This window comes from Lutra lutra, chromosome 6, assembly GCF_902655055.1.
Source record: "Lutra lutra chromosome 6, mLutLut1.2, whole genome shotgun sequence".
Taxonomy (NCBI): domain Eukaryota; kingdom Metazoa; phylum Chordata; class Mammalia; order Carnivora; family Mustelidae; genus Lutra; species Lutra lutra.
The window spans coordinates 59,352,542-59,373,744 of record NC_062283.1 but is presented as its reverse complement, the minus strand read 5'-3'; the positions used below and the strand labels follow the sequence as shown (position 1 = coordinate 59,373,744).

Below are 21,203 nucleotides of genomic sequence, written 5' to 3'. Positions count from 1 at the left end.
ATGATATAGAAACCAGACAAAACAGTGCAAAAGAAAGAAAGAAAAGGAAAGGAAAGGAAAGAAAAGAAAAGAAGTGAAAAGAAAGAAAAGAAAAAAAAAAGAAAGGAAAAGAAAACTATAGGCCACTATCTCTCATGAACTGAGATGCAAAAATATCCTTAACAAAATATTAGTAAAAACAAATTTAACAATGTATAAAAAGAACTATACATCATGATCAAATGAGATTTATTCCAGGGATGAAAGGATGACTCAATATTCAAAAATCAATAAATGAAATCCATCACAACATGCTAAAAAGAAAAAGCATATGATTATATCTACTGATGCAGAAAAAGTGCTAGACAGAATCCAATACCCATTCAAAATTAAAATTCTCAGCAAATTAGAAATAGAGGGCTATTTCCTCAACTTGATAAGAAGTATCTACCGGGGCACCTGGGTGGCTCAGTGGGTTAAAGCCTCTGCCTTCAGCTCAGGTCATGATCCCAGGGCCCTGGGATTGAGCCCCAGGTCTACGGGCTCTCTGCTCAGCAGGGAGCCTGCTTCCTCCTCTCTCTCTGCCTGCCTCTCTGCCTACCTGTGATCTCTGTCTGTCAAATAAATAAATAAAATCTTAAAAAAAAAAAAGAAGTATCTACCAAAAACCTATAGCTAACATCTAGTCTAATAGTGAAAGACTTACCTCTCAGATCGGGAACAAAGCAAGGATATCTGTTGTCACTACTATCATTCATATGTTGATATCATTCATATCATACATATGTTGAATGATAGTAGTGACAACATATGATTGAATGATAACATATGTTGAATGATAGTAGTGACAACAGATATCCTTGCTTTGGACTTTAGAGCCAGTGTAATAAGGCAAGAAAAAGAAATAAAAGAAGAAAAATATTCTCTACATAGAAACTCTCAAGGAATCTATAACAACAGTTGTAGGATTAATAAGTACGTTGAGTTTTGCAAAGTTGCAGATACCAGGGGTACACTTAAAAATCAGTTGCATTTCTAAAAACAGGTAATGTACAATTGAGAATCAAAAATTTTTAAAGTACCATTTAAAAAAGCTCCAAAATAACTGAAATATTTTGGTATAAATATAACAAAGCATGTATAGGATCTGTATACTTAAAATAACAAGTACTAGCAGATAAATAATGTCTGTAATTCAGCTAATTATCTGTTAGCCAGGATATAAATAAAGCTTAATAGAAGTTTAATAAAAATTATAGTATTATTCAGAGTAATAAACACATTCCTTGACTAAATTGCACCTGGTTGTTGGATAATATCTTCTCAAAGCATATCATTTTATACCCATATTTTTTAAAAAAGACATTTATTTATGAGAGAGTGTAAGTTAGGGCAGGGGTTGGGGAGGGACAGAAAGAGAAGGAGAGAAAGAATCTCCAGCACACTCCCCTCTGAGTGTGAAGCCCAATGTGCAGCTTGATCCCAAGACCCTGAGATCTTGAATGGAGTCGAAATCAAGAGTCAGATGCTTAACTGACTGCGCCACTCAGGCACCCCTTTTTATACTCATATTTTATTTAATAGATTATTTAAAAACAAAAATTGTTAAAATCCCACTAAAACTAAATACTGTGATTTATGTAAGATCTGTTAAATAAATAATGTCTCCTTTAGATGTAGCAAGTTGCAGTTTTTATAAAAATTGGATTTTTTGGTCTCTTTTGTGTTCTATTACTAAAAACTTTTCTTGATTTGAATCCAAGCACTCTCAAACTTTATGTAAAAAAGCTAGTAAGAGTTGAGGGCTGAGTAAATGTCATCTATCTGAATAATGCAGGCCTTATATCAAGCCAATCTGAAAAAAATATTTTGTTCTGCCTGATTTGCCAAATATTAAATTGAAAGTCAGCCACATGCACATATCTTTCATGGAGCACTTGAGAATTTTCTCCTACTTTGCTCAGAGAAAGGATCTCTCTCCTTCACTCAGCACTGATTGCTAATATCAGTTGCTATTATCCACAGCATTCCTGCTCTCTGTTTCCATAGCTGTTATCTGTGGCCTGAAACTACCTTCCAGATACCAAAAGAACTTTCTTCATACCCTTAATTCCTCAACCTCCTGTTGCTCAGGATTACTTATAGGCTGGTTCAGCAGACGATCTAGTCTACCTGTTTGATTTCTATAGGATTATACTAATTCTGATACGAAATTACCTAACCAGAATGATTATTAAAGGGTTATATTTTAGCTAAAATTATTGTCTACAGATAAATAGCCATATTAATAGATGCTGCTGCACAACTCTTACTAGTAACCTAGTCTAACATCATTAGTGCTTCGTGGAACTTAAGGAGTTATCTAATAATATATGGGCATTATATGTATTTTTTTCCTTAGAAAGTTGATTACTTTTTTCTCTTTTGATTGATTTTTAAAATTAAATTCAATTAATTAACATATAATGTACTATTGGCTTCAGAGGTAGAGTTCAGTGATTCATCAGTGTTCTATAATACGCAGTGCTTGTTCTTAAAACCAAAGCAAAGCTCACCAAAATTTTAACTGGCTTCAGCACTTTTCTGGTAATGACACCAGGGGCTCTTAAACGAATGGCTTCTAAAATACACCACTTGATTAGTGGGAGTTTCTTCAAGTCATCCTCAGATACTTTCATCTTATCTTTACCTGCAAAGAGAATTTCAAAAATTTTTTTTAAAAGGTGGACTTAAAGAAACCAGAAAGTGATTTCATGGAAGATCATCAACACAGGTTAGAACCTGCCTCCGACCACAACTGTTAGCATTGCCATTACTTTTTGCATACCAAGTTTAGTAACTGAGTGCCTCTTTTTTTTTGTTTTCCTCTTACCAAGATCAAATGTATGGGCCCCCCCAATTAACCCACTGATTACTTCAAGGTGATGGAATGGGATCCAACTTTGGTCTTCACCTTCCTATGGCTATCAAATGATTAAGATAAGGTCCATCAGAAAGGTGCTCAATTTTCACTCCTTTCATTCTTTCTTGTCCAAATTCTTCTTCTACTTAAGGAAATAGTGATAAAAGATTAGCATCAGAAGCATAAAGTAAAAAATCTGAGAAGCCATCTCCCTTACTACTTCTACCTCTTTCCCGAGGATTCATTTTTGGTGTTGTCTTTGATTTTTCAACCAGACATTTCAGAAGGCCCAAAAAGAACATGAGGAAAGGGACAATGAGGCACATGCATTACATCTGGAATAATGAGCTCTCCCTCTAAACATAGGTGCATCAAACTCTCTAATGTAATATGCATACCTCAGCTTATGTTTAGAATGAAGGCACCTATAAAAGGATTGGAGTGAATCTTTTCTTTTCTTTTCTTTCTTTTTTTTTTTTTTTAAAGATTTTACTTATTTATTTGCCGAGAGAGACAAAGTGAGAGAAGGAACACAAGCAGGGGGAATGGGAGAGGGAGAAGCAGGCTTCCCACTGTGCAGAGAGCCCAATGCGGGGCTCAATCCCAGGATCCTGAGATCATGGCCTGAGCCGAAGACAGATGCTTAACAACTGAGACACCCAGGCGCCCCCTGGGGTGAATCTTTTTATGACCCAAAATATGGTTAGGGTCTTTCAGCCCAATTAGATATTTCAGTTAATGGTATTTCAAATGAAATGCTTACATTTTTGAAAATTATTTAAAACAATTCAGCTTTCAATTTACTTTTGATAGCATTTGCTTTACAGAATTCAACAACATTGTCAGTTTAGTTAAGTCAACTTTCACATTTGCTTCCCAGCTGTATTGGGAAAGAATGGGTAACAGTGGAATGTAAGATCTCCAGCCATGTCTCTCTTAGACTCTGGATAAGGCTAGTTCTAAAGCAAGCCCAACCTGCAGGAGAGGTTGAGGTGGGTGCTGCTGGGAAATCTCATCTGTCAGTACTACAGAACTCCTGAGTAGTCAGAAGGAAATGTCTTTGGTTGGTGGAATCTGGGAACAAGGTTTTTTGAGCTATAGTTCTATTAGTACCCATGGGGCATCTATACATTCCATTCAACTTGACAGATTCTTGAGCACTGAATCAGGACTAGGAGTTGAGTTAGGCTTTACTAGGGTTACAATTCTTAAGGCATTCTTGCAATACACTTAGTCTACTGGGAGGTAAGAGACAAGCCCACAGTTAACTGGTATTCCATGCAAGCAAGGAAACTGTTCTGTGATGTGTAAAATATTCCAATATTTTTGTTATAATATAAAAGCAGGGAGGTTCATGTCCAACTAAAGGAAAAGCAAAAAACTCTCTGAATGTCTTCCTCTAAAGCTACAACTATTAATTCTTTGCAGAGAGTAGACCTTAGCAAATAAATATCGAGTTAAAAAATGGTCCAACTTCAAAATGGGGAGACGAATGAGTGGATATTCTAGGCAAAGAAAAGAGGAAGAGTAAAAGGAAGACTGTGGAAAGCTTGGATATGTTCAGAAAATGGCAATGCCTATAGAGGGCCTAGAAGGTGAGGTAAATGTGATGGAACAGTGACAGGTCCACTGAGGCCATTACAGGCCATCTTCAACGCCATTCTGGAAAATGTGGAGACCAGGAAATTTCAGGACTTCCTGTCTTGGGCCAAGAAAGGATGAAAACTTCACAATGAAACAGTGATACACAGCATTGTCCTTTTTTTTCCCCCTCTAAGATTTACTTATTTATTTGAGAGAGACAGAGACAGACAGACAGAGAGAGAGTGGCAAGAAGGGGCAAAGGGAAAGGGAGAGGTTGTCCCAAGCAGACTCTTCACTGAGCGCAGAGCCTGACACAGGGCTTGATCTCACAATCCTGAGATCATGACCTGAGTTGAAATGAAGAGCTGGACACTCAACCGACTGCACCATCCAGGCGCCCCCACAGCACTGTTCTTTATTTGAACAGAATTTGAACTTCCTTCTGCTCATTTGCTCAGATCTAAGTGACCTAATACTAAAAGGAGACAAATGACCTCCCGGACTTCTTGTTTAACCTTCACAGACAGTGTCTCACAAAACTGTTGCTTTTGCTTTCCCATAACAAGGATTGGAAAATCATAGGCATGCTTTCTGCATCTTCACAACCTAAATATAACAGTTTTTCCAAATTGTGTTCTATGAAAGAACATGTGCAAGATGTTAAATGTTTAAAGCAGGAAAAAGGTTTTATGGCCCACGAAATACCAGGAAATGTTAACATTCTATGGGTGATTCACTGAACACATTAGCATATTATAGGTTTTGAGAAATCCCATAGTAGAGACCGCTATTTATGCCAACATTCCCAAACTTTTAAAAACTCCCATTACTATACAAGCATCATCAATAGCTATTCAATGAGGACACAAAAGATCATTAGCTGTGTAATGTAATGGCTATAGGTCCTCTCTGACAATTCTTCAAAAACAAAAACAACCAAACCAACCCTGGTTTTCATTTGTCTGAGCATTAGCAGCACATACCATATGCCTGGGCGTGCCTGTGGCCAAATTCCCTAACAAACAGTTACTGTGAGCCAAAGGAATTATTACCATCAGAAAACTATCTTGATATGCCATGGAAAGCTAATGGCACCAAAATTTTACTTCTTCATACTTTTCTTGAAGTATCCCTGTACATTTTAAGCTAATTCAGAAAAAAATAATTTAGAAAATTTATGCTTGGAATGAGAAATTCTTCATTTGAAAAAAGGACTGAGGTTGTTGCATAGGCCAGAGATATCACTATTCAATCAAATGAACAACATTTATTTGGCATTTAGTGCAGAGAAAAATGTTAACTAAGCATCACAGGGATATAAGAAATTTAAGTTTGAAGACAATAAAAAGACAATAAATTCTCAAACTAAAGGAAAAGAAGGGTAAATGCTTTCCCCAGACAGTGTTAAAATGAGGAATTCTGAGGTTCTAATTTATGAGTTTATAAACGACATACAAATTTAGAGCACCGTCTAACATCTGTTAAGTGTTCAATACAAGTTGGTATCTATTACTGTTACCATTATTATTAGTGTGAATTTAGTACTGACTCTCTAGAAGATTCACTTTTGCTCCATAGCCGATAAAGAGATTCTTTCCCCTGAAACCTCAGTTAGGAGAGAAGCTACAGTCTGAGAATCTATCCAGTACTAACCAGAGACCGCATCTGAGGAAGTCTTTCCATCACTCACCCAGCAGACAGTTCGTGAGAACCTCTGAGCAGTGTCCAAGTGCTGCGGATGAAGACGAATGGAAGGGCCCTGGCTCTTAAGGAGTTCACAGTCTGATCAAGAAGCAAAGAACTAAAGATAGTAAACATGGGGTAAGTGTCCCTGCACTGAAGCATGCAATGTGCAGTAGGACACAGTGGTGACAGTGACCAGACTGGGGTTGGTGGGGAGGGGGGGGTTGCAAAGGAGAGATCAGAGAGGTTTCTCAGAAGAAGTAAAACCTGAACAAAGGATTGAATATGCCAAAACGAAGGACATGTTCACAGAAGAGGAATTCAGCTGGCTGGAATAGAGTTCAGGGCAGGAAGTCATTAGACCAAGTGACTTCAGTGCTCCACTGCAGTCCCAGGCTGCCCATACCGGCTAAAGCCAGAGCTAGGGACAGGTGGCTCCTTTATCCAACCTCTGAGTGTGACCTGGATGTGTCCCAGTTTCATTTCTGGGCTTTCTTCTCTCGTCTAGGCAGATTCTTTCTTTTGGGGATTCAAATAAATACCTTCTATAAAATACCATCAATGGGCTGGTTATATCAAGAATTTCACCTTCTGCCTATGATCACCTTTCTGAATTCCATCTTATTTTTATCCAATTGGCTTCTTGATAGCGCTGCTTGCAGGTCTAAAAGACATCTTGAAGCATGCTTTGGTTAATACAGAACTCTTCATTTTCTCCACTGAAATAAAGCTTTTCCTCCCTTGGTCTTGCTATCACTGAAAATGATGGTCAATACAGAATTCTTCATTTTCTCCACTGAAATAAAGCTTTTCCTCCCTTGGTCTTGCTATCACTGAAAATGGTAGCAAAATTTGTCTAGTTGCTCACATCCAACAATTATGGGAGTCATCCATAATTCATCCCTTCCCCCTTTACTCCCATTTAATTAATCACCAAAACCTCTTGTTCCTATCCACAAAATGGATCCTACCGCCATTCACATCACTCCATCTCCAGAGCTACCAGTCTTGTCCAAAGGCACCATCATTTCTCTGCTGCCCCAGGTGATAGCCACCATCACTCTCCCTGCTCCCACCTGGCTCTGCTATAATTCTTATGCAAATCAGACCAAGTCAGTACCCTGTGCAGATCCCATTAAGGGCTTCAATGCTATTTAGAATTAAATCCAAAGTTCTTACTTTGGCAAATGAGACCCCATCTAACCCTCTCATCTAGCACTGAATCCTGGGGCTGTGCGACCTTTATAAGTGATCCAACCTCTTTGTGCCCCAGTTTGCTCACCTACAAAATAGGAATAATTAAAGAATCTGCCTATATGGATGTTGTGAGTAAAGCTCTTACAGCTATGACTGGCACGTGGCCAAAACTCAGTAAATGCTACTGTCATCATTATTATTTCTTCTGCCTTATTCCAACTGTTTGAAAGGCTAGCTCCTTCTTATCCTTCAGACCTCTGTTAAAATATTTCCTCCCCAGGAAGCCCTTCCCTTAACAGCTAATGTCTTCCAAATCACTAGCATGCCATTTTGATTCCTTTAGAGCTCCTGTTAATATAGGAAATAATTTGGCTTATTGTTGACTGTTGGATATGAGTCCATGTTTTTCACAATCTTGTTCTTTCTATTTTTTGATGTATCCCTAGTATCTAGCACACTGTCTGGCACATGGTAGGCACTTGATATATTTTTATTGAATGAGTAAATAGATAAATGTCTAAAATAGTGGAGGGAGAAATCAATTAAGAAGTTTTTATTTTGTGAAACAACAATGGGAGGGATGCGGAAAAGTCAAATTTTGAGACAATTCTGAGAGAGAATGTGAGAATCTTCAAATATATAAGAATTTATTGAGAACTTGGTATATGCTAGACTAGTGGTTCTCAAGCATTAAGCATGCCTCAGCATGCCTCAGCATTTCCTGGGAGGCTTATTAAAACACAGCTCACAAGGCCCTACCCTCAAAGTTTTTGATTCAATAAGTCTGAAGTGGGGCTTAAGAATCTGCCTTTCTCGTAAGTTCTCAGGTGCTATGGAGGCTGCCGGCCCAGCAACCATACTTTAAGAACCATTGTCCTAGACTGAAAGAAGTAGAAGAAACGCTCAAATTTTATTAAATAATCTGGGTTTAAAATAGTTTTTATTACCAGTTTTTAACCCACTGAGCCACCCAGGCGCCCCAGTTTTTATTACCAGTTTTTAAATGATCTCTTTAACACAATGGAGGGAAATCTACTTAGTGGGCAAAAAATAAGATTTAAGTCAGAAATTCTGAGTGGATACACAGTTGACCCTTGACCAGTGCAGGGATTAGGGATACTGACTGCCTATTCTCCAGTCAAAAATCCATGTAATAACTTTTGACTCACCAACAATTTAACTACTAATAGCCTACTATTTTTTTTTTTTCTGAAGATTCATCCATTCATTTTCAAGACAGAGACAGAGCACCTGAGCACACATGTACACGAGATGGGGAAGGGGCAAAGAGAGAGGAAGAGAGAGAATCCGAAGCAGAATCCACATTGAGTGTGGAGCCCAACATGGGGCTTGATCTCACAACCTGGAGACCATGATCCCAGCCGAAATGAAGAGTTGGACGCTTAACTGAGTCAACCAGCCCCCCAGTAGCCTTCTATTGACTGGAAGCCTTATTGATAACATAAACCGTTGATTAACTTATGCTTTATATATTATATATATACACTATACTATATTCTTAGAACAACATAAGCCAGAGAAACGGAAATGTTATTAAGGAAATCATAAGGAAGAGAGAATACATTGACAATATTGTAGCGTATTTATGAATACCATAAGTTTACATCATCTGTTTATAAGGTAAATCATCTGTCAGTACCTATATCAATATTGTCCAATATATTTATTTAAAAAAAAACCTCATGTACAGTTCAAGCCAATGTTGCTTAAGGGTCAACTGTATTGACACCAAAAGTCACTAGCTTTTATTAATGTCAAAGTACAAGATGGCAAAGTAGTTTTATTTATTAAGAACCCTAAAACTAAATAATGTGATAATTAACTCTGACAAAACTTTTAATTGGCCCATATATCAGAAACGGTCCAAAATTTTATCATTTTTATAGCTACAAAGATGCTATCTTCGTCTTAACAAAAATGCCAATGCACCTTCTGGAGGTCATTGACTTGAGCTTACACATAGCCACATATTCATGTTCTGTTTTTCTTCTCCCTTATATAAGGCCACAGCCAAAGGCACAGGCTGGCCTGGCCAAATGCATCTTGCCATCTATTTTTGCAAATAAAGTTTTATTGGAGGACAGCAACACTCATTTGTTTATATATCGTCTAGGGCTGTTTTCACATTATAACGGCAGAGTGGAGTAGTGGTGACAGAGACCTTATGTTCCATAGAGCCTGAAAGAATTAGTATATGGAATAATATAGAAAAAGCTTGCCAATTCCTGACTAACAGGCATCAATTCCTGACTAACATGCTGGTTTGCTCCTCATTGTACTTCCTTTTGCTCAGAAGTCCAGATTAATTCTAGTACTATAAATTCTCTGTGATCTCTATTACACATATCTTTTATATAACTAAGTCAACTGGACAATGGTTAGCACAGAAAATATAAACTGTCTCTTAGGAAAAGAAATGTCTTTGTTTAAAATATACTGGGGTGCCTGGGTGTCTCAGTTGGTTAAGCATCTGCCTTCAGCTCAGGTCATGATCCCACAGTCCTGGGACTGAGCCCCCCATCAAGTTCCCTGCTCAGTGGAGAGCCTGTTTCTCCTTTTCCCTCTGTCTGCCACTTCCTCTGCTTGTCTGTCTCTCTGTCAAACAAATAAATAAAATCTTTAAAAAACATACTGTACTATATTGGCCTCTAAATCACATTCATAAACAGAGAGCACATGGACACAGTAATGTTAAGGACACCAATTTTCTGATACTTCCTTATTTACTCTTTTTTAAAATTGGTCTATGTAAGAAAAAACTGTGATTCAGTTCTCTTTCTCCACCTCCCTAATATAATGAACTTTTCCTCACTTTATAATTTGCCTCCCAGTCATCTTGATATTCATACTGGTGCATTTTCTCTGCAGTATAAAAATTTCTTGAGTGCCAAACAAAAGGACAAGTAGAGAACACATTGTACCGAAAGGAAAAGCCCTTGAAAGCAAAGTAAAGCAGACACAGAAAAGAAATACTGAAAGCAGGTCCTGTTTCATCTATTTGTCCACTAGCACACAAACCATACTGGCGTTTCCATGTTTGTTCACACGTCTATCTTAGAACTCAAAAGTGAGATGAGCATCAGACGACAAAGGCTGAATGTCCTTGGTGAGACAAAGGGAGAGTCCCTGGCAGGAATTGCTGGAATCTTCAAGGTAAGTAAGACAAGCCTAGAGACCTAAGAGAAGAGAAGGGACCCAGTTACACAGCACCTAACTGATTACCCAATAGGAGGCCAAGGAAAATTCTTTAGAGCAATGGCAGATAAGACTTTTTTTTCTTTAGATTTTATTTATTTATTTGACAGAGAGAGCGAGAGAGCACAAGCAGGGGTAGCAGCAGAAGGAGAGACAGAAGCAGGCTCCCCACTGAGCAGGGAGCCTGACGTGGGACTATATCCCAGGATCCTGGGATCATGACCTGAGCTGAAGGCAGATGCTTAACCATCTGGACCACCCAGGCACCCCAAGACAGACAAGACTTTTAAGAACGGAATATTCAACTTGATGTCAATACTCAATTTTAAGTTGTTTCTGGCTGCAACATACTTTTCTCTTCCCTTGTTCCATATTTTTAATATTTTGAAAAGTTTTCTAAAACATCGCCTTAAGTTAACACTTAGGGAAATAGAAATCTTGTGATGTCCAGTGAGGCAATGCAATACCAAAAAGGGGCAAAACATGCAGAAAGCAAAAGAGAGAAGGAAATGAGAAATCAGCAAAGGCAAAAGCCAGGAGTCAAGAGAAAGCTACATGATATACAAGCCTCCACCTCTTCTGCCTCCCCCATTCTTCCCTCCAAGGATTCCTAGAATGCTGGGAAGGGATTAGGACCAATTTCACTTTTATCTTGAAAACCAAGATGGCCCCAGTAAGTGAGGGCTCTCACAAAGGAAAGCTACAAATAAATCAGCGGTGATCTACATTTTAGATTTTAAATCTTTATTGAAAAACTTATTTTCTCTATAAAAATCTATTTAGAGAATCTGCATTGGACAATCTCTCTATTCTTTTTTTTTTTCTGTTTTACTGCAGCTACAGGATACAGAAAATAAATATTTTTCTACTTGATCAAGGATAGATGACTACCAAGGGCCAGGATTTGTGTTTAAAATCAGATCTCTACGACTCCAAAGTGACCTACCTATAATAAGACAGGCACAATTTCAGCCTAAAGTGTTTGGACTCCAAGAATAGTGAAGCTTCTGAGCTCCTTTAATAAATAAGTAAATAAGTAAGTAAGTAAATAAATAAATAAAATTAAGTATCCTTATTAAACTAATTGAATTATAAAATGCAAAAAGTGTTATGTATTATATAACAGAAACAAAGGTTTGTTTTGAGTTCAAAATAATATTTAAAGTCTTATATGATATATAAGTTGTTGAAAGAACTTTCTAGGTCCAAGAAGAAGGCACCCCTGCTCAGCGGGCTATATCAGACACTCAGATAGCTTTCATGTCCCTGTAAATGTTCCACTTGACCAGAAACACCCATTGCTTCAGTTGGCCAATGCCAAGCCACGTCTGGGCTCTATACTTATTATTTTCTTGTTTCTTTTCACTCTAAACAAGGTTGATAATGTGGCCCCAGCCAATATTTTCTATTTGTCTCTTCCTTGTTCTTTATTCTTTATCGTATAAAACTTTCCTGCCTCCCACTCCATTTTGCGAAAAGGAGACTGTCCATTTCATGAAGTGTTAAATAACCTTTGTTTTTATCAACTGAATTGTGTTATTTAATTTTTTTTCAAACAAAATGTATGAGAGATACAGAGTACTCTTGGAAAATAGATGTTCTGATAAAATATCTTTAGTTTTCACATCCCAGTGTGATGTTGGACAAACAAGGTATATTCTGAGACTAGACAAAGGAAAAGCAAAGGAAATATGCTAAGTTTTCAAACAACAACTTTAGGTTAAAGACTTTTCTTATTACAACTCTTAGAAATGTTTCTGTACCCATACTGTGCATATTTCAATGCACCTCTGTGGTTTGTTCTCCCAGCATTTTGACTCTAAAAATAGATGGCTCCATTGGAAGACTGCCAAGGTAATCATCAAAAGAGCTAGAGCCTAATGGAGAATGGGACCAGAACAGAAGACAACCAGGGAAGAAGCTATGGGTGACTGGGGGTAAAATTCAGAAACCATCTGTTTAAGTCTTGGCATAAATGCAATAAAGGTCAAACCACATCTTAGGTTATTTGAAACCAAACAAAAGAAAGGATGATTTTTTATTCAGAAACAATAAAACATTGCTAAAATATAGATGGTTTAGGGATTCCATAGGTATGGTGGCAAGCATGTTACAACACAATGCATCATATGTATTAATCATGTGTTATATACTGGAATTCTATTATGTTAGCTGGTAATTCACTCAACATAACATTTGCTTCCTATCTGTTATGTGCCAGCCCAAGCATAGGTGCTCTAACAGACAGGAGGAGAGTAATACTAATTTACAGACCATCTAAGGTCCCAAATACCTCAGACCACTTCATTGATTCCTCGTAACTACCTGCCAGCTATTAAGCCTCAGAGATAATGTGCCCCAGGAGACAAGCTTGAATGTGTCAGAGCTGCCTTCAAATCTCTGTCCCGGTTTACCGTGACCCACCACTTCCCTTAAGAGGAGAAAGAGAAGAAAGGAATGAGAAAGACACAGCCCTGAAGGACTTTGGACACCAGGACACAAAATACTATATTTTTATAAATGACAATAATATTAGCTTCACAAGAGAGGAGGCAAGCGCCAGGGATGCTCATCCCCACTTGCCTACGGCTGGGCTTTTGGCTAAGCCTCCATGCTTGAGTGGGACTCACCCAGGCAGAGAGAAAAGCAACTTAAATTCCAAAATTAATCATAAAACTATGATTTCTTGGACTTAAAAAAAGGAGCATGACTCAAATAGGATCACTGAAGTCAGTTGTTCTTTGTAGCTCCTCTGGTTCCTTAATATTCCAAGCTCCTTCTCCTTATACACACACACACACACACACACACACACACACACACACTCATGTGCACCTGGAAACAGTAAGTGACTAAGTATATAAAATATAAAAATTCTATATCTATAGCCCAGGAACAACATGACATAAAGATTTAACTAACAATTTTGGGGAAATAATCCCTGTTTGTATAGGAAAGAGGGGAACAGTAGGCATTTGCTGAGTCATTCAGACCTTTCAAGACATAATTCTGAGGAGTCTGAATCAGAAGGCGGGCTTGCAAAGTGCGGGGTGGATACTGAGGAGGCCCCGTGCTCCTCCACGGTGAAAAACAGGTGTGTTGACCACCCAGGGACCCATGGCAAGATGATGAAGAGCAGATTGTCAGCTCCCACTGAAATGCAGAATATATCCCTGCACATTCCACCATCTCTTCCTTTACTTTTGAAAGCATGGATTCCCAGTTCTGTTTGCTTTTCTATGCTGGGAGATTCTCACAAACCACTGCCTTTTCATAGTCATGGAGCAGCCTGCTTAAACTATCTGAAGCTCAGGTGTGTACGAAAGGTCACAGTACACATGAAGGACAATGAGCCTAGGATAGAAGGACATGAGGCAGAGGTTGAAAAATAAAGGAACTGATGTCATAACCTTGAGCAACGATTCCCACCAAAGTGTGACCAAGACATTTGCTTCCCAAATTTTATAATAATTTGTTTAAAAAGAAAAATCAAAGCTAGCATTTACTTTCGTCTTATTTAGGGAAATTATATAACAGCTTTGAAAGGAATATCACAGTTCTAAAACTTCTACTCGAAAATAATAAAGCACTGACATCAATTGCTGACAGAAAATAAGGGCAAGAAACTAGCTTTCTGGCATGTTTTCTCGACCAGGGACCTCAAGATAAGCTCCTGGGGGTAAAAAATCAGTTTTTAGAGAAAAGAGACAAAGCTAAAGAGAACTAATAAATAATTTACAATATTCCAGAGAAGGAAAGAAGTATCTTACATCTACTCCTTCACTTCAGGAATTTTAAAAACTTCATAGGATAAACAATGTTCAAAAATTCAATTTTTAGCCTCTAATTTATTCCAGCAGTATTTTCTTATTTTACAAAATTGCTGTTGTCTTCCCAGGAGAAACCTATATTCACTGGGAAAAGTTAGCACATCTCAAATAGAGCGAGTAAGAGTGGATAAAATGTCCTGAAATAGATAATACTATTTATAACAGGTTTTATATATCAGATGACCCTATAACAGTAACAGGTAGTAAGAATGTGCTAGTTACAGATTTCTGGAAATTTTTAGTGAGATGAAGATTTGTTTGTTGGCCTGTCTCCCAAATGGGGAAAGCAATCACTTTCTACATTTAAAAAGATGTATTGTGACCCCTGATTATTGGAAAGGAAAATTAATTTTTAATTTTGGATAAAGATTCCAATGACCTTTCCCATCTCCAAATATGTACCTCCCTCTATTCCTGAGGACTGAGAGACAGTGAGAGAAAGGCCTAGGACAGGCATAGACCAGAACTGAGAAACAAAGGGTAGCAAGGGTGGAGAGAAGAAATGATGAAAAGAATTAGTGAGTAAACAAAGTTACAGAACGAAGTTGTTTAAGCAAGAAGCAAATTTTGAGGTACTTAATTATTTTGCAAAGCAAGACCCAGATTTTCCCTAATGTGGTGGATTGTATTTGGGGCTAGACCTTTTCAGGTAGTATGAGCCACAAGAGCAGGCCCCACTGATATCAGTAGGACACGAGCACACCACAGCCAAATGTCTGTAAACAGAAAAAAAAAAAAAAAAATCAAGTTTAAATGAATTTCGGAGCAGATGTGAAAGGAATAAAAGAGAGTCAAGAGTGTGTTGAGAAACGGAAAGGCTGTTTTACTTTTAAGAAGATAGAGAGTGATGGAGAAAGGTCAGTGGGTAGTGGGGCCTGAGAAACAAATCAGGGGTTCCCTTGTGTGAGAGATCTGAGTTGAGGACCTATCTCACCATGACAGTCTTCCAATCTCTAGTCCTTCCTCCTCCCCTTTTCCTCTCCTACCTTCTTGCCTCTTTCTCCTCCGTCTGGGAGAAAGCTCAGATCCTTGTCCATGTAGTAGGGGGTGAATCTGGATTTATGGCATCTGAAGATATAGAATGGGAGTTTATTGAGGCTCCTAAAATCATTAGGGAATAAACATGATTTTATACACACATACACACACACAAAAAAGAAAAGAAAAAGATAATGAATTAAAGAAAATGTAGAAGAGCTCCCTCGAGGTCAGTTCTATCCCGTTGCCTCATTCAGTTATCTCAGAAACCTTTGGAATATGAAGAGAGAACTAGAGAGGGAGGTCCATGCAGAAAAGCTCCAGAAATGAGAAAACATATGCAAAAGATAAGATATTTCTACCCTTCTTGAAAATACAAGGCTTGCACTCCCATACCAAGTAAACGGTAAGCTTATTGCACTGAGACCCTGCAAAAATTTGATTTAAAAATCAGTATTCTATGTTATCTCTCCAATATTTCTTTGAGGAAAAAAAAAAAGTCTTTGGGTCTTTCTTTCTTGCCCATGTACCTTACTGTACATGTTCTGTGAGACAAAACTCTGTAAAACTTTGTAAAACAAAACTCTGTAAGATATTAAATTAATAGAAAAGAGCGAGATGAGAGTAGATGAAAGATTATGAAGTACATGGTAGCTACGAAGTTAGGTGTTTTTAGCTCACTGCTGTTTCCTATAAATTCTTGAGAGGTATAGTCTCTCCAGTGACTGCAGGTTTCTAGCTTTTTAAAAGAGCGAGTAAGAAAGAGAGAGCGTGATGTGGGGGTAGGCGCAGAGGGAGAGAGAGAATCCCAAATGGCTTCATGGCCAGCATAGAGCCTGATGTGTGGCTCTACCCCCACGAAGGTGAGATCCTGACCTCAACTTAATCAAAAGTCAGACCTCAAGCAATTGAGCCACCCAGGGGCCCCACAAATGTTGATAGTTTAAACTATTGCCTCAAGAATGTGAAACAGAATTTTAAAAATGGTTTTCTTCCTATAATTTTTTTTTTAGTCTTGAAAGAAAATATCATGAGTTTGCTTGTTGGTAAAAGGTAAATAAATAAGGGTTGTGCTCATCTGTTGTCTTTTCTGTACCAACTTTTGTTATAGAAGCTTCATAATACATTTTAATATCTGGTAGGACAAATCTAGTCTTACTAATTTATATTTCCACTAATTTTTCTTTTTAATTACATTTGTTTTTATTTATATTTTAAATAAAAAAATATTTAAGTCATTTAGTTAGTTCTCCCCACCCCAAAATCCATCGGAATTCTCACTAAAATTGATTAAATATATATTGACTTGAAAAGGGTTGGCATTTTCATGACATTAAACCTTTCTGTCCAGGAACATGTGTGCCTTTTCTCTTTATTTAGGTTGTTTGGTTTAAAACTATATCTTTATAAAACATGCTAACTCCTCTATATAGGTCATGTCCTAACCCAATTTCTTTATACAAGACAAATACCACTTAAATGAATAGGAAGGACAGATGTAAAATTAAATGGAAGGCTTTAAAAAAAACGAACAAACAGGCAGTTTAAGGCATTGGTAGTGGATACAGATGAGAAACCAAAGAAGCAGCTGAGAGACTGCCCAGAGATTGTGGGAATGTGAGCACTGGGGGGTTTCTGGGCATCACTAGAGGCTGGCAAACCACAGTTCACTCTCCCCTTACAGCCCCAGCTTCTTTTAAACTCTCAGTGATTTTGGAACTTCCAGCTCTGGTTCTTCTGATTTTTCTAGGGGTAGACATGACTTTTTGGCATCTGAGGGATTTAAGATGAAATTTTATTATAAAAAAAGCATGTTCCTATCATGGGGAAAGCCAGCCTCATGCATCCAGTCTTTGGACTCCAACTCAGCTGCCTAAAAAAGGGCCTTGGGCCTGGAGCGCTGATCACCAGGAAATATAGAGCCCACAAGGCCTATGCTGGTCTTACTGCCTTGTGTGGGACTATCCCTCCTTGTCTCAGGTGCAGTGAATGCTCCCTTATCTCGGCTTAAAGTGTGTGCATCTTATGGCATCTGGCCAACCCCACTCTTCTATCTGTCCTTCCAAGGGGAGAGGGCATAGCGTCCTTTCCACTGAGGCATAAGAGCGGTAAGCTGGGGGACCAACACCCACTCCCGAAGCTGAGTTTGCTGTCTCTTCTCTATGAAAAGGAAGTGTTCTTCCTTGCGGGGCTTCACTGCACTGTGTTTTTCCTAAAGACTCTGGTACCAAGCTGCAATGGGCAGAAGCTCTTAGAATCTTCCTCTGGGGTTGATAACCAGTTCAAGGCACTTGGGCTGACATCAGTTGAAACAGTATAAGCACTAACCTTTTAGAAGTAACCTCTGCTCAGTGACTTCAGTTTGGCATTTATAACCATAGACTGAGTCTCTTTGAAGGAGGTAGTGATAGCAATGGACTGAGAAAGATATCAAGGAGGGGCCCCTGGGGGGCTTAGTCACTTAAGCATCTGACTCTTGATCTCAGCTCAGGTCATATTCTCAGAGTCGTGAGATTAAGCCCCACGTCGGGTTCCATACTCTGTGGGGAATCTGCTTATCCCTCTCTCTCAGCTCCTCCCTGCTGCTCATGCTTTCTCTCTAAAATAAATAAATAAAATCTTAAAAAAGGAAAAAAAGAAAAGAAAGGCACCAAGGAATGCAATGTTGCTTAGAACAGGTTATTATTACTGATGGAAGATCAGGAGTTGATAACCCACAGACTGACCCTCCACCCCACCCTTTCTTCCAAGACACATGTATAATAATATCCCAAATCCCATTCTATCATTTTGAGAAAAGTTTAAGGTCATTACACCAAGTTATCCATATAAGATTCTCCTCTGAAAAAATAATACTTTGTGCTATTTTCAGAAATATTTCTTTCATATATTGAAAAGAGGTTATTGGTTTCTCTATTTATTGGAATATGAAATGAAGCCTGCTTTATAATTACAGTGACTTTTTCAAGGAATAAAGGACATAGTCCAATTGATAATAAACATGAGGGAGAGAGATTGCCTCCAGAAGACAACAATAGGCAGATAATAAAATGTTAAATATACTTTGACCTAGAGATACCCTTTATTTATTAACTCTACCTAATGATTCTGAATTTTTAGGTGTTCTCTGGAGACACGTCAACCCAACCTCAAGGCCTTTACCTAAGTATTTTCTAAAGGGGAAGAAAGATTATCAAAATGCCTGAATAATTACCTGACAGAACATGCTGAAAAAAGAGCCATGTCAGAATGAAAAATGTAGAGGATAAATAAAGCAGATGAACAGTGCCCACTGAGTGAGATAACAGAAGACTTAATAAAATGAGGAGCGCCACAGGACCTGTCTCCAAGCTTGTAAATTTGAACAGGATATCAAATGATCTATAGCTATCTGAGGGATCTCTCTTAGCTTGTGGAAGTGAGGCAGTAAAAGAATGACTTCACACATAATTTCCCGAGTTGTATCAGAAGACACACATCAGGTATGAAAGGCAAAAAATGCTGGCGGAAACATAGGCACCTGGGAAATCTCTCATGGGATAGAAATCTTAAGGGCATGTCTCACGCTGGCCTTCATGGCTCAGGTAGTGGATTGGAGAGTAACAAGTTGTGCATTCTAAAGGGACACCATCTTGTCTGTAAGGTCAAAGGCAAAAGAAGATAAGAAAATTCTATATTTAGAGTGGAATGGAACAGTTCCAGATGGAATGTCCTGCATTAATAAATTCTTCCTTAGGTAATCAATGTATGATCTTCAAGGCTGATGAATGAAAAGTAGTTTGTGAGAAGCTCCAGCATAACTGAATGTTTGCTGGGCCCCTTCAGTATTTAAAAAGCTGGACTAGCAAAGGAAAACAAGGCTATGCAAGAAATTTCCTGTATAATATTATAGCCTCCAAAACCTCCATGTTGAGTTCATAATGACAAGCAACCAGTGGGAGTGGAGAGAATTTTTTTTTAAGATTTTGTTTATTTATTTGATAGACAGAGATCACAAGTAGGCGGAGAGGCAGGCAGAAAGAGAGAGAGGAGGAAGCAGACTCCCTGCTGAGCAGAGAGCTCGATGGGGGGCTCGATCCCAGGATCCTGAGATCATGACCTGAGCCGAAGGCAGAGGCTTTAACCCACTGAGCCACCCAGGCGCCCCAGGAAAGAAATTTTTTAATAATTTTCCTCCGTTCATGAATCCATCGAAGTGTCCTTTACTCAGCTATTTAATCACTTTTCTCAATATTTTGGGCCACAGAGGGCTAGGAATCTATCACAGATGCAACTTTGGCTATCAACCACCAAGCCCTGGCAGGTTGCAGAGGGGATAAGGAAGTGAGCTTCTTCAGTTAGCTGGAGGGACTCAGGTCTTTGATATGCCAGGATGGAGTCCTCCAAGAATGTTGTTATTGGTTGGCAAGATGGTATTGACACATATTCAAGTGGAGAGAAGTCCTATACAAATTATAATATAGATAAGAAGTGACTATAGGTAGGATTTCAAGAATAAATGAAAATGTTTAAATGCAAGGAAGTAAAACTAGTTAAAAATAATACAAACTAATTAAAATAAAACTAATTAAAATAATACAAACAACATGGACTTTGCCTAGGACGTCACCATATGTTCTGAACTTCATTTCTCACTCTGCTAGTTTTTATCCTTGTTTATAATTGGGAGCAGAGACAGACTCTTTTCTCACCAATGTGTGGTGAGTGTAGCCATGTAAGTTAATGTCACCGTGTAATAGCATCTGGCCACTCGGACAGTGTCAATGTCAGTATGTCTCCAGTCAGGATTGCTGCTAAATCAGAACACAAGGGAACCAAAAACAATGGTTGGCAATGAGTAAATTTTCTCCTGTATACAGTCACACTGTTAGTGAGTGGCCTGATTGAACTCATGAATCAAGTTCCTGACTTAAATCCAATGGAAATTTGGTCATGTACCTTTTATGATGCACAAATGATAACTTTATATAAAACAGGGATCATTTCTACATAGATGCATTTCTATTAACTAATCTGGCTCCATGTAGGGACAGCTAGATGGCTCAGACAGTCAGGCAGCTGCCTTTGGCTCAGATCATGATCCCGGGGTCCTGATGGAGTCCCACATTGGGCTCTCTGCTCAGCAGGGAGTCTGCTTCTCCCTCTGCCTGCTGCTCCCCCTGCCTGTGCTCTTTCTCTCTCTAGCAAAAATAAAAAAATAATAATCTGGTTCCTTGTACATTAACATAAAATTCTATTAATTTTTTCCTTTAAATAAACACACAGTAAAACTGCATGAAAAAGGTGTTAATGCTCCCTTACATTAAAAAAAATAGGTTGGAAGGGCCAATACAACCAGCTAAAAACTTCAACTGCATTTTTGTTTTATTTTTAAGATAAAATGACCCTCTCCTGGTGGACAGACATTCACCATGGGAGTCCAGAATTAGAAAGGAAAATTGCTTTATAATAGTCTAAACAGGACCCAAATGTTAATGCCTGAGATTGCTTTTGCTCAGTTGCTCATAAATATGAGTATTTATGCTGGGTTGGTTAATCTTTTGTGATCCAGCAGTCCTTTAGTAGTTATCTTGAAAATACAAAGTATAATGATTCTAAAAATGCAAGAAGCATCTAAATATATATTCCTATACCTTAAGTAAAATAAAAAAGGGGAGAGAAGTAAACCATCATGGCAGGTTAATGGAATGACACTTAAATTAAAATGCAAATACTTAAAAAAAACCAAATATGGCATAATACGTGGTTTAATGTTAAAGTAAAAATATGAGGAACTTAATTTTCTTCTTAGAACAGTTCTATGGGTACACATTCACAGTTCTATGGGTACAATA

At 38.2% G+C, this 21,203-nt stretch overlaps 1 protein-coding gene across 4 annotated transcripts in view; it reads right to left on the bottom strand.

The window, feature by feature from the left end:
• The window catches only part of LOC125103191 (24-hydroxycholesterol 7-alpha-hydroxylase), a 90,982-nt gene that overhangs the window by 26,889 nt on the left and 42,890 nt on the right, over positions 1-21,203 (bottom strand). For 3 of the 4 annotated variants that reach the window (XM_047735052.1, XM_047735053.1, XM_047735051.1), the window contains one exon: positions 2,535-2,668. In XM_047735052.1, the coding sequence (XP_047591008.1) occupies positions 2,535-2,668 (134 nt within the window). Of the gene's footprint in view, positions 1-2,534; positions 2,669-8,900; positions 9,545-21,203 lie in introns of those variants that run through there. The other variant, XM_047735054.1, reaches the window with a different exon arrangement.